Genomic DNA, 15,131 nt, shown 5'->3' with positions numbered 1-15,131 from the left:
GGAAGCTTTAATTAAGACTAGTGTACTAAAAACTCTCATCTCTAAGGTTGAAGGACTTTCTAATAGTGCATTAAACATTCGCTTGAACGGTGAAGAAAAACATCACAAGGAAATCGGCAGACCTTCATCGACAGGAGTCAGGCACAAAAGTTTGATCACCAACTTGCCTATTAGATTGACAAATGATTATGAAACAGACACAGATCTCACTCACAACCCTTTTTTTTGAAGTAAAACTTCTTTAGTCGCATGAGGATAAAATTTATACAGAACGTGACGAAGATGTGCAACGCTTTTGTCGAAGAAATGGGAGAGAGCGATTGAGACCTATTGAGAGAGAGAGTGAGAAAGGGAGTTAAATACAAGCTATTGGATTATGTATTCGTTTAGTAGGCACATATTAGAACTTTAGATGGCAATTCTGTTGCATAAAGTCTTGTGCAGTAAACGCTGATTTTTTATTTATTTATATTTTCATTAGCAGGTATACAGAGTGAATATAGATATACAAATAAATGGAATGTTCATCTATTGGGGCTTTTACTTTAAAGATAATTTACTTTACAAAGAAGTTTCACTTCTACATGTATACTTTGTAAGCACACACTTTATTAGTAAAACTCTTTTAATGTATAAATATGAATCTCACCTCCTCCACTGACTGAGCAAGGAATGGTAACAGAAGGTACAGACTAGGGCGGAACCGTTCTCTCGCAACTGTTCCGCGTTGGGATGACTCTGCAAGGGAAAAGACAAAATAAAAGACTCCTGTCGCCTCTCGATGGGCGAATCGCGTAATCGGCGATGGTAACGAAAATGAAACCTGATGCGTGAGCAGACAGGGGAAGTACGGCGCGTTGCCCTGCGGCTGCCCGTACAGGATCCGCGCCAACGTGAAGTCCGAGTGCAGCCCGCACAGGAAGCAGTAGATCGACGTGCAGGCTGAAGCATTACAAAATGGAGAGCATTACGGAACGTGGCAGGCCAACACAATTCTGCGATCTGGGAGGAAGGCAGAGATGATCAGGGGAAGAGACCGATGAGTGTGTACCTACCGCTATTGCTGGCCACCGTCCGGTCCGAGGCGGTGGAGGGCGGCGTGGGGATGACCCTCTCGCCGCCGACCGAGGAGTTGGAGGGCAGGGGGGACGGGATGTTGTAGCGCCGGTGCTCCAGCGGCACCCGCTCGGCGTCCATGAGCTCCCACTGGCGGGCCAGGTGGCGCACGCAGCGCGAGCAGGAGAGCACCCTCCCGCCCCGCGGCCCGGCCCCCCCGGCGCCCGGCCCCGCCCCCGCCCCGCACACGGCCAGGCACGGAAAGTGCATGGCGTGCGAGTTCATGTACTCGGCGCTCGTCGACAGCCACTCCATGGACTGCTGCGGAAACAGCCCCGCGCACACGTAGCACCGGTACAGGCCCAACCCGTTCTCTCCGCTGACGGAGTGCGAGTGAGGGCTGGCCGCCAGCGCACTGGACGGCCGCTTCGTCGCCACGCCCGAGCTCTTCATCTCGTACGGCTTAAACCTGCAATCGCCATTGGCATATGGCATATGTCAAAATCCTTACCGCCTCACTCTCGACACTGCTATTCCATCCTCTGTGATGAATATCGGTAAGTAAGAAGAGAAAGAAGTAAATACCTAATATTATTGTTCGTGTGCGCATTGTTGAGGTTGACATCTCCGTTTTCGCTGAAGGCGGGATGCTTGTGCGGGATGCTCTTGTTGCACGACGCGCAGATCTGCACCATTCCTGGAGAAATAGCCATGTCGTATGATTATTTTATATAACATACACTTATCTATCTATCTCTGTATATCTATGCTCACCCTGTGGACTAATAGGGCTCGCGTCGGGGTGGGGTTTGAGGTTATATATGAAAGGGTAGTAGGGTTCTCTCTCCGGGTTGGGACAGCAGTACACCAGCCGGAGTTGCGAACTGGGCGCCGAGACACCGCACACGTAGCACACGAACGTAGCCGTGGTCTGACTGGGTGGACGCTCCAGGGAAGGGGAATGCGCATGCGCTGCCGACTTATCTCCGCTCGAGGCGAGGCTCAGCGGCGAAGGTGGAAGCAATGAAGGCGGCCGCGTCCGCAGAGTGTATACGCGTTCGTGGGGAGGTACGCCTCGCATCTGAAAACACATAAGAACATTTATTTATTTAAACTTTACTGTCACACACGAAGAAGAAGATACACAGTTTAAAAATCTTTATTTACTTCTAGTATCCTTTGGTACTAAGAGACTTAATAGAAAACGTCATCAAAATTGAATCCAAATCGTGCTATTATATAATTTACATTTATGACGTTGTCCATAAAAGGTGTGTTAGTAGTTTAGTGAATCTTATCAACAATTGTAAATCATGTGTTAAAATTATCATAACGGCCAAATATTTCAATTATCATTAGATATTGTTTAATCTTTCAGACTTGTGATAATTATTGATACTTTAGCACTCATTTACTTTTGTTTATCTTAAATTATTTCTTACATAGTGATATGCAATTAAATTATAAACTTTAAATAATTATATCTTTTGGGGTCGCTGAACTTTATATTATCACTATCGAAGTGCCTAGTTACCTTTTACCTTAGTTATTAACTTCACATTAGTTTAACGTGACAACTTTATAACAATAATTGATGGAATGATTGCATACTTTTTTTAATCATTTTTTATGTATGGATACAAAGGAGTGAATTCTCGGACGAATGTGCAAGAGAGATAGATGCGGAGCGGTATCGTAGACGGGTACAATAAGCGTAACGGGACAATGAATCATGCTTTGTCGTGCGTGCAGCCGGCGTAGATCAGACGTTGTCACCTCAATAATTACCTAGTGGCTTTGTGCACTAAACTATAAAAAATTACTAGTACAAGAATAATGGAATGAATTTAATTTTCACAATGCACCGACTCTCTTTTACTCTAGCATTCTCCACCTCCCATCCCATCCTATCCCTTCCCAATCAATATCACAGTCATTCACTACTGGTGTGTACAAACGTTTCAACATGTATCTTTATTTTTGTAAATAGCCTTAGTTTCTTATTTTTCTTTATAATAATACTACTGAAACAATGTAACTTAATATTATCATTATCGCAATTCCTAGCTCGTTTGTTACATTTAGCGTATACTCAGTAGTTACTCTTACAAGTATTCTATTTAAGACGACAGAAACATTGTAACGAGAATTGCCAATATTCGTAATTGCTATAATAATGTTAATATCAAGAGTTAACTCGTGATGGATGTAGTGGACATGACACCGTTGTTCGCGGGTTATCGCACGATGTCAAGCTCTGCGATAACCGCTATATACGCTTTGATAAAAATAAGTTCAATTATTGACACGGCCGACCCTGTCGATATGATCACGTCTATATACGAGCAAGAATTGTGGCTTGAATACGGTGCCTTGTACGAATCTCATTATCTTATCGGTACACATTAGACTAGGACATCCGATTTTAATATTGTAAACATAATATCGTACTTTGACGGTAAAAACCCAACAAATCTTATTAATTGGTTACCAATAGTTATTTAGGTTGTAACTTCAAGATATAATATATATTTGTTGTGTACTATTTATGTAACATTAGTATGTTGTATGATTAGTATTACTTAAACTTATCAGCGCACGTAATGATCTTCAACCATGTGCGCGGGCGACCCCAGCGGTGGGCTATCACGGGTCAAGTCGCTGAGGACAGACATGTACTGTCATTGCAAGTAAACATACTTTATTATGTACCCACGAATGCTTTGAATTAATTAAGGAAATTGTTCCTAATACGGCCACTAGGTGACGCGTTCCTTGGCTGTCGAAACAGCGCGTCATTTAACGGTCGTATAGCAATATAATTATGTTAGCTGGATATAAATTTTTATTATTGGAACATTTTTTATAGAAACTTATATAAAACTGTAGTACTCTTAGTAATAATGGAAACCGAAAACATATTTCGCCATTTTCTCTATATTGCGGTACGGTATTAGGTAAGGAATCAGGCTGTTGGCTGTTCCTGTTGGCTACCGGAGATCTTAATAAGCGTTTGTGCACATGAACCCTAAGGCCCAAGAGTCTCTACTCTGATGATCGCTAATGGTTGGCGTCATTCAACCTCCGAGAGATCAAAAATATCCCATTCGGCTAGATATTGTCTACAAAATGGCTAGAATATTATCAGAGATAACAGTGCGGCTTGGTGAGTAAGATGGCCTGCACTCTTTAGGCAACGGAGGCCATTGCTAAGGCTACTTACTTCAAAACCACAGGGACACATATGGGCAATCCTAATTATTTAATTAAATTTTAAGTATGTCAATAATCCAAATATAATCTAAAGATTGCATAGGTAGTATACCTGATAGTTAGATTTATAATATTTCGAAACATTACAACATAAGCTTTATAAGTTTTTAAAAAGCAAAACGGCTTTAAAAACGTGTTAAGTTTCAATAGTTTATTTCATTCTAGGAAATAATGTACACTAGATATGTACAACTATATTTTTTGTGTAACGAAATAAAGAATTTTTGAAATTGAAATAAATTTTAAACGCAATAAATCTACGTACTTTTTCTATTGGCTTTTTCATTTAGTCATCAGTGACTACTGCTGAAAACCAGTTGAAACAGAATTGATTATATACGTAACGACTATAACGAAACAAATTGGTATAATGAAATTTATGGCCCCGCGAACTTTGTTTCTCCTTAATGCCTAGCCTACCTATTTAGGACATACCAACATGGAACATTTTGCTATGCTACCCTAGAGATTGTTCGGTTTTCCGGAATGAAAACGTTTAGGTTTAGGTTGTTCTGCGATTTTTTTTCTATATAAACCTCAGAGTTCACGTCATTAGTTTTAAATTTCGTAAGAATCGGTCGAGCCGTTTCGGAGAAATATGGGAACTAACTTTGTGACACGAGAATTTTATATATATATAGAGATTATTATATTATATTATTGCAAAATTAATTAAACTAGTTGCAAAATATATAAAATAAGATTTACTCGACGCATAAGTCGACAACGAAAGGCCATATTAAAAATATAATCTGGAGAATTTAAAATTATTTAACAATCAGTCATTATTAGCACATTTGGTATCGCTTGTGTAAATAACGATGGATCTGGTATAAACCGGATACCTTACGATACGCTTAACTAAGAATAATAAAAAAAACAATTTTGTTTGCATCATTACGTTATCGTGATAAAAAACTAGGTTTTAGTGATATGTTATCAATAAAAGTCATTAAGAAAATAAGTTGACTGATCATTATCACGTAAATAGTCCAAATATCAGATCAAAAGTATACTATACTACCTATATGGTAAAATGAAAGCTATAATACAATGTCACAATGAAGTTTTAGTCTGTGCAGATATCAAATTTATCATATAATAATAATCAGAATAATTTAACAATCAGATAAAGCAGACAGATAATATATATTTGACTGATTTCCGTTTACTTTTCGTATGATGGTAATTGGGAAACTATTGATAACGCTATTAAACGGCTGGATTTTACCAAGTATCAAAAGATAAAATTACATAGCCAGCTTATCTTGCTTTAATTGAGTAGTATACTAATGTACTGAGACTACTCTATAAAACTAACTCCGATATCAATAATTGAGATACAATTTGGTCAATTATTGACCTACGCTGACAAAGACTAAATCAATATTAAAATGCAATGCAAGCCCTTCATATAGGAATCACATGCTCTGTGCTTTATGTCCACAAAAAATCACTCGATGTGTCGATGCCACATGTACTTAAGAGGCATTAGTGTCAATAATATTATTTGAATTAAATTTTAACGCCACCTCATTATTGTACGATTATTGCGTATTATTTACATTTCTCGATCTGGCACGAATAACATTTGTGTAAATATTAAACATTTACCGAAAAATATATATTCTTGGAACTGTTAAACAACTTACGTGGCAGAGTAGTGTTTCGAGCAAACAGAAAAACGAACCAATGAAAATTAATAATGGCTAGAGGATTTGCCAATCGACCGTGGCATGCTTTCGCCAGCTGCTGATACGCCTTATTCATGATTATCACTCAAATTAATTGAAAGATAAAAATTGCGAATTATAGTTTACACGACCTGACACAGAATACCCATTTATTTTTACAAAATCATTTTACTCGAGCAAAGGTCACGATAAGTTAAATGCGCTGATAACATATCCAGTGTTTAGCAGTTTCAAATCCCTAGAATTTTATTGCCACCTTTGTGCATTAAAAATATCGGACGTAAGTATGGGATATAACATAATCGGAATATCAATACTAAGCCCAGTGGGGTATTGCAATGTACATGTAATGACTTGAAATGACAGTCTGATAACATAAATAATAATTATTATTGTACGTACGTACGTATACTGTGTATACGTTAACCACGATCGTTGACGTGATTTAGGTGTTAAAACTTTCTTAGTTATGGCAGAAGGACAAGTCACAATGTGCTACTGGATAGTATAGACTAGTCATTGAATAAACATTACATTCACCTAAACAAACACATCAAAGCGTGGAGAATTGCGCAGTCGTATTGAAATTACACCGTTCGTAGCATTAATAGAAAAAAACAGGCAAACCCTTAATAATGTTTCATTTTTCACCTAGATCGTGAAATTTTCACTTTACTATGAAAAGGGGTTTAATTTTAAAAAGAACTACTAATTAATATTGAAAAACCAAGACAGTTTACTAATTTGCGTAAGCTTAGCACAAGCACAAGATTACCATTTTTATCAAACACCACCTCGAAATATCTTTTTAGTTTCATGTCATTTTAATGGAATAATTGTGATTATTATAACGATTGTACTGTCGCTGCATATTTCTTCATTATCGTCTTAGACGCGTTTAAATCCAAATAGCCCAGCCTATCTTAAAGTGGAATTCAAATAAGCGTGGCAAATTATTATACACATAATTAAAATGAACGTTTTTAAGCTAGTTTTTGCCGTGCACCACTACTATGTGGAAGCAGCTGCCCATTAAAGTATTTCCAAACCAATTTGACTGCGTGTCCTTCAAGAAAAGAGTGTAATAATTGGTACGCTCTTTTCTTCTAGGCCAGCAATTCGCTCGCGAGCCCTCCGGCATGAGCGGCGGTATCACTTAACATCAGGTGAGCTGTCGTTAACCCCCTGTTGTATAAAAATCAACTCTTCAGTTCCTAACATGATATAATAAAAGCCAATAAAAATATATATTGAGATTGTTCTCGTTGTTTAAATAAAGCATTACAGATACGGCGTAAATAGTTACAGATCACTGTCATCTTAACCCACTTAATTGCTGCGATAACAATGTACGCTACAAACAAATACTTTGATAAATAGTGGAATATTCTTTCGTTTATCGACTCAATTATAACATCAGTCTTTCAATCATTACGATCGACGAATTATACTTTATGATCCGGTGCATATACATTTAATGCATGTAAACAAATTCCCTAACCAAGGATCCTTTTAGAAACAAAGTATTTAAATAAATTCTATACGATTTTAACCTAAAAACAAATCCCATACCTTTCCTATTTTCCCCTCCTTCCCGTACATGGGCATAATATCAAAATCCACTTCGATCCCCATCAATATCCATTTAAACACACACAAACCACAAACACTCCACGTTCAACGAACACGTACGTAACTAAGTACTCGCGGCGCAGCGCACGCATGCGTGCACGCTCGATCGCGGCGCTGGGAAAGTGTCACCCGCCGGGGACGACCGATAGCGTTTGGAACGGTTGGACGGAAGATATTGAGAAATAAATGTGTTTGCAAAGTGTAACTCTAATTTAATATATTTCTTTGTTATTCTACAATTGCACCATTTTTATATAGCAAAAGCTCATTTAGATGGGCAATGTGACATTGACGACGAGTCAAACTTGTCTATGCTTCTTCTAACTCTACTCTGTGGACTAAGTACGGCATTTGTCACCATGTTAATATGGAAATAAAATCGTTAATACTTAAACGGCTGATAGTGACACGTATTTGTTTAAGTTTAAATTCATCTTTGAAGAGACAAATTTAATAATAACCACTTTCACGTAAACAATGTTGACGCGTCAGGTGTTGGTGCAGAGAATTAGCTCTCCGGCAGTTGCAATATTTACTCAACTACTTTACGCCTATTCATGGAAGCACGGATGTGCAACGTTGTGTGGGAATTTATCTCTCATAAAAAAAAATATTTTATATGAATTATCATTAAAATCTTTTTTTTACAAATCCGACATACGAAACTTTTTTTATGAAGTAATAACTTCTTACGGGAGGGTAACAACAGCTTCGTTACGTAACGCGTTACGGTGTCAGTCTGTCTAGCTTCCCTTTCTTTCCCGCATACGGCAGCGGTAGGCAGGCTCTTCTATCACTCTAACACGGTCAGATACTTTCCCCTCCCTCTACTCACTGTTTAGTGTGCGTTAGACATTTACTGTTGATAATGAGTATATAATCTCAAACTACTGTTTTTGAAACTGCCTATAAAAAGATGATCCTTGGAATATAACAAAATTAAATAGCTCATCTTACATTTGTTTAAGTTATCACTTCTGTCAGGCGCGGCGTCCCGAAACGCACGCATTTTTCCCTTACAATTAGGATTCACCTGTTAATTAATTTCACATATTTCCGGTGATCACTACGGTGTTACCCATTTCAATATTTTCTTGGCATTTTCGTGATTTGAAAGTTCCCGTACAAAAATAGATCAATAAAAGTGGTGAGCAAATAAGAGGCTATCTCTGACGCATTACTTATGGCAGGTTATCGTCGCCGATCCCGCCCTTGAGGTCGGGCTATCGGCTCCGTCACTTTTATTACTTATATTATGTACTGCTGCTTGCTTTAATCGTGAATTGAAACGGGGATTTGAACCGATCGACAATATTATTAGTACGAGATTTTATTCGCATCAAAAGAATGATTAAATTAAAATCCAAGTACACCCCTGAATATCTGAATATTTGCTTCTTCGAAGAAGTATATACAATTAATGTAAGAGAATCTGGATTTTACGATTATAGATCAAATACACACATACATATCATTCAGGGTCACGTAACGTCTCTATAGTCAAAAGAAGTCTATTAGGTATAGATGCCTTACGTTATGCCCTAAAAGAGAAGTGGCAATAGGCCTGGCATACAGATAAAAGGACTTTAAAAACAACTATATGGAGAAGATGGCGTCCTAAAAACCTGTGAATAAAATAAATAGAAGCGTTAGCAGGAAGGGAATGGAGGAAGAAAGGCTTAGGCAGCGTCAATTGGAAGCTGAAGGAGGACGGCGGCCCGTGAAGGGGTTCAGATAAATGGTAATGAACGAAGCTAGCATATTAGGATAACAAGAAGAAAATAGTATACAACAAAACTGTATGTTCAATATTTGTAAAGATAGGAAATATTGGAGAATATTAATGATTGAATGTTATCTTCTCCGACATAAAAAATACATCACAAACTATGTGGGGAGATATATATACATAGAATAATGACTTATAAGAATGCAGGTTTTTCTGATTTAAACCTCTCGACACCAAATTGCGCAGTGCTGTAATCCATCTGTGACGTGGAAGACAATATTGGAACAAGTTATTTCACACATCTAATATATTATATTCGCATTTGTTATTTACCTTTCACCACAAAGAACAATTTAATATCTCATGTGAACTAAATATATTTTGACGCTTTGATGTCAGAGCCTCAACATTAATTTAAATAGTAAAATTGTTTAATTAAGTATTTAAGTGCTTTGGTAGAATGGCGATTAAATATTTTTCTATTTTCTTTTTATAGTCTCTTTCATATGTGTGATGTGGTACACATAATAATATAATAACCTATCTACGGTATATGTTACAAGCTCTTTTATCTTAAATATATTTATTTATTTATTTATCCTTTATCGCCTTATACAAAAACACACATAACAAAAATAAAAAAAGCAGTTACAAAAGTTATGTATAAGGCAAAGGGCGGATGGGATAGAGGGGGATATATGTTATTTGGGTAAACATAAATTCCAACCATTCATCAGTGGTTCCGTTACGTTAGAGACGTTATAGTTTTATTTATTCAGGCTTTTAGACCACTTGTATGGATAATTTAAAAGTCCTTGGTATTAAACGGAAGTACGAACATCTTTTGAAATGAAATACGTTTATTTGGAAAATAAGATCATCATGGTATCACTTATTCCACGACATTAAATTCGAACCTGTTGGCATCCCTACTCATCGGCAAAGAAGACAGAGTATAGTTATCAAAATCTAGTCTCGTCCTGTCTTCGATTTCGTCACGCCGATGGCAACGTTTTGAAAATTCTGAGAAGTCGTTGTCGTGTTAGGCCAAAAAGACAATGAAAGATCGTTGAAACGCTGCTAAGTTACCGTAGACGAACGTATTCCGTAGATGCGAAAATGTGTGAATTGCGTTTCATAATATTTGTTAAATGTAAAATATACATATTTGTCTGGTCCAAAGCATCGGGCAAACGTCACCTTCATAACGAATTCACATCTCGTGACATTTGACAAAACGGTAGGAAAGTCCGCGTCGTGTGCGTTCGTTTAGCGAACGGGCGCTAAACGGCCACGCCCCCGACTCGGTGATCGGACCCACCTGGTAGGAGTTCCACTGGTGCACGAGGTGCGTGTGGCAGGCGACGCAGGCTCGGACGGTCCCCGCGGCGTCCTTGGGCCTGGAGCGAGGAGGCCGCGGGTGCTGCTCGCCGAATATGGGGAAGTACGCCTGCTTGTTCTGCGGATCACAGCGCACTCCTTTATTACGACCGTAATATCCATTACAGAGAGATTCCTAGAGCGCCCTGTCTAAATGTTTATTAGTGTAGACAGACGGATGAGCGGCATTTTGCGATGAGCCGAAACAACTACTGTTTCGAATCCGGCATCTCCCTACTTCGCTACGTAAGAGTGTCAAATCGACATATGAAATGAAAATTATTTAATAACTAACGTTTTATTAAAGGCATGGGACATCATTAAAAAGCCGTCAGCGTACCCGAGTCAAAGCCTCGACACTATATGAGCCATGTGTATTTTTTATATAACCCATTATGTATAAATGCTACAAAGTATATTACTAATTCGTATAAACACACTAAACATTTACAGAACAGGTCAATCTTTCTAGTCAATATGTAACACTAGTGTGCTGAAGTGAACTCTTGAGTTGAGAGTGTGAGTCACTCACACACTTGTCCTTGGGCGAAGTGGTGTGTAGATTGACGAGTGCCCCTCGGCGGTACTCGTCTCCGCAGACGTAGCAGACCTCCGTCATGCAGTTCTTGTCCGGCATCGACAGGTCCAAGATGTCTCTGTCCGAGCTCGAGTTCGAGTTGCCCGAGTAGACGGACACGGTCGACCTGCAAGACGTTGAACGAGTTTATGGGGGGATAACGGGTCAGCATTTAAAGACATTACGTTTTATAGAGGAAAGCGAAGGATGACAAAAGGGTTGCCGGTCTTTTAAGACTTTTCTTGACGGACTGAAGTCGAATTGGTTCGGAAATACTTTAGTAAACAGCTGGTTCCACATGGCAGTGGTGCTCGAATAACACTTCGGAACGTGGACGTGAATCGTGTGAAATTGCGTATTCTGCCCCAACGACCGGCAAACTACATAAACTCAGCGCCAAATATTAATTCGAACAACGCCTCTGAACAGTCTCCATCGTAAATGCTGTAGATGTCTAGGGTCTTTGTGTAGTTATATGAAGAATGAACAAAGAGTCGCACCTGACCGCGTCGAGGTAGCCGGCTGGCTCCGAGGTGCCCGAGTGCTGAGATCCCACGGAGATGACGGAGGGATCCCTCGCCCGCAGGTCCAGCACGCCTTCTTCTTCCACGCCCCCTGCGCCGAAGCGCGTCTGCGACGTCTATTTTGGATAAAAACAAACACAAACACTACTCGTTAAACCCTAGGCCGTATCATCATACAACGTTGAAGGCGAATGTTGAGAGAACTCACCCTTCCGACATTGTTGAACTTGCCGTGCTCTTTCTTGGGCGAGATGGCCCTCGGGGTCTGTTCGTGGAGGGGACGGGGCGTGGGCGGCGCGGTGGGTGCGCTGGGAGGAGCGTCTCCCCCGTCCCGCGCGTTGGTCCCATCTGCACCCAGACCCAGCACCTGGGCCGCGTACTCGCCTTGGAAGGACATGTCGGCCCCTGAAATATTGTTGTGGTCAAATTAATACATTTAATTTTTTAACAATCTGTCCAAAGTAAAATACTAAAATCTTACTTTGGTTTTTGGATATAAACATGATTTTGAGTCAAATTTAACGTGACCAGACATCCCGTTTTGAACGGGGCTGTCTCTTTTCCCAAATAAGAGTCCCGGTGTCCCCGAAACGAACTGCGGGACGCAAAATTGAGCAGCAAAATTTAAAAAGTTCTCATTTGAAATCGTCACCAACTATATTAGAACAAATTTGTTCTTCTGGTAAATAAAAATATTACTAAACAATTATGTGATTCGTAACTTAAGCGACCTAATCTTTTCTAAATAACTTTTAAAAGTGCATTTTTAAATTGGCTACTTATTATTTGACCTAAATTAAAATTCAGTCCTTATTTGAATCAAACGATAAATGCTCACTTTAGTCATATTCAGCAATAAGTCTAGACTCTGTTTTTCAGAAATTATGGCGACGGCTTTGATAGCGATAACGCAGGTAAATCGCAACGGGTCACGGTCACTCGACGGATCGGTGAAAGTGAACAGCTGATAGTGATACCGCGTAGCCAGTGGAGTGACAGAGTAAGATCTCATTGATCATGCGTGACCTCGAGAAAACGTAACTCAAGCCTCAGCACCTAACTTGGCTCCATTTTATTCTTCTCTTGAAGGCTTTAGACTATTATAATATGAGGTTTAAGATTTAAGTTTGTTGTTGAAAGATATTTGTCCAAATGATTTTAATACAACCGACGATTACGAGCAAAATAATCAGTAATTTCTTTTTTTTATGGTATTTATTTTATAAGCCATATCTTACTAATATCAATATCCCCGAAGAAAATAATTTAAACTAATGTATCAATTACAGAATTGTGCGGAAGCTACTTGCTTGATTTTTCATAGAACAGTTGTCAAAACACTGGATGAGATTGTAAAGAAGATTACTCACGGCAAGACTAGACGTTGACGACTTCAATCAGTATACACTGGAGCATTTGATGATTGAGTGCCTGATCAACTACATTAGAACTTTTGCGTCTCGATTAGTAGCAAATTATGATTATGATAAACACAATTGAATGTTATCTTCTAGTCTGCGCACAAGATTCAAGTAAAAATATCCAAGGAAGGAAGGTCAATAACGGTTATTAATTAACCAAGATCATTGAGGGGGCTATTCGAAATTTATTAAATTTCTTGGATTTTTAAATATTTGGATGTTTTAATGTTAGTAGCTCATTATATGTTTTAAAAATTTACTTGCCTAGTGATGTCTTAAGTAAACAATTAAATTTTTAATATTAACAATTATGTATGTTACATGTTGGTGGGCAACTATTTATGTAAGTTAAATTAAGAAATTACATTAAGTTCATTATTATTATTAGAAACAAAAACAAGATTATCACGAAGTCACAAGACATCAAGTATTTGATATCAGTATTACTTAACAATTTTCCAGTACAAGTGAGATAAATTCTCTCTATTCGATTCTCGGTGTATAATAATAAACGCCTGCTTTGTTACAACAATAACTAAGTATATTTCCAACACTTCTTATCCTTAAACAACCACACAGCTTACAATTTAACGTCCGTCTTCGTCAAGCGGATCGGTCCGAATAACCTCACTTATTTTAGATCGTATCAAGACTACCCTTCATTATGTTTGTCACTGTCGGTATCGAGTCAATCAACTAACTTACATCGAGTAAAACATATTAAACAAATACAATCATCAAATAATCTATACTGTAAATTATAAATATTAATTATAAACATAATAAAATTGTAAAGTAATAACATATCATCATAAATTCGTTACATCGTGAATCAAGTACAATCATCAAAATAAAGTAGCTTGTAAATTGAATATAAATATTATTTAAAAATAAACGTGATTTAAATAATAATTTTGTAAAATAATAACAAGTAATCTTAAATTCATTACATTCGGCCGTCCGACTACGTGCGATCTCCTGACGCACGGTATATAATCATGGTAAGGTTTTATAAATTCAAATAAGTACACTAACAAAATATTTTAGTTTCATGTGACCTAATTGTAACCTATCTATACATTTGGTTTTTATCAATTATTCATTACATTCATATAATCATGGTAAGCTTTTATAAATTCAAATAAGTACACTAAAAAAATATTTTAGTTTCATGTGACCTAATTGTAACGTATCTATACATTTGGTTTTTATCAATTATTCATTACATTCATATAATCATGGTAAGCTTTTATAAATTCAAATAAGTACACTAACAAAATATTTTAGTTTCATGTGACCTAATTGTAACGTATCTATACATTTGGTTTTTATCAATTATTCATTACATTCGGCTATTATTTTCTTATTTTGGACGTTGGGGGGAGAAGCTGGAAGACTGCTTGCGTTTCTTCTTTGATCACTTTTTGTGTCTCTTAGACTTAGTTGCTGCTTTGGTGAACGATCGTGAACGCTTTCTCTGAAGTTCGTCATTACGAGTAGGCGAGCCTTCGGGAGTCATCGCTTCATCAGTATTCATACCTCAAGAATAAAATATCATTTTATCATGTTAGTATATCAATTCATTGTCTAAACGTACTGAAACTATATGGATATTTTTAAAACATTTCAAAATTAAGTATTTAAAGAAATAAACTTCATTTATTTGAAATTAATCCTTGACTGAAAACAAAATACAATAATGATCCTTTAACGTTGAAGCGCCCTAAGGGGCACGAAGTATTCTAAAGGCATACTTAACTTCTTATTTCAGCACGTTTTTCTTCTTCTAGGTACACATGACCTCTACTCCAACATACTACACGCTCACAGAGACATACATAGCCT

At 37.9% G+C, this 15,131-nt stretch overlaps 1 protein-coding gene across 1 annotated transcript in view; it reads right to left on the bottom strand.

Annotated features, from left to right (window-relative positions):
- LOC110994127 overlaps positions 1-15,131 on the bottom strand; it is a 67,224-nt gene that overhangs the window by 22,224 nt on the left and 29,869 nt on the right. Inside the window, exons 4-12 of the mRNA XM_022260631.2 lie at positions 12,074-12,270; positions 11,842-11,981; positions 11,297-11,468; positions 10,706-10,843; positions 1,831-2,137; positions 1,642-1,753; positions 1,056-1,525; positions 824-942; positions 650-738 (exon numbers count right to left, since the gene is read on the bottom strand). Coding sequence (XP_022116323.2) covers positions 650-738; positions 824-942; positions 1,056-1,525; positions 1,642-1,753; positions 1,831-2,137; positions 10,706-10,843; positions 11,297-11,468; positions 11,842-11,981; positions 12,074-12,270 — 1,744 coding nt within the window. The remainder of the gene's footprint in view (positions 1-649; positions 739-823; positions 943-1,055; positions 1,526-1,641; positions 1,754-1,830; positions 2,138-10,705; positions 10,844-11,296; positions 11,469-11,841; positions 11,982-12,073; positions 12,271-15,131) is intronic.

This window comes from Pieris rapae, chromosome 20 (assembly GCF_905147795.1).
Source record: "Pieris rapae chromosome 20, ilPieRapa1.1, whole genome shotgun sequence".
Lineage (NCBI taxonomy): Eukaryota > Metazoa > Arthropoda > Insecta > Lepidoptera > Pieridae > Pieris > Pieris rapae.
Note: the sequence above shows the minus strand (reverse complement) of the source record. Positions and strands in the feature narration are given on the sequence as shown.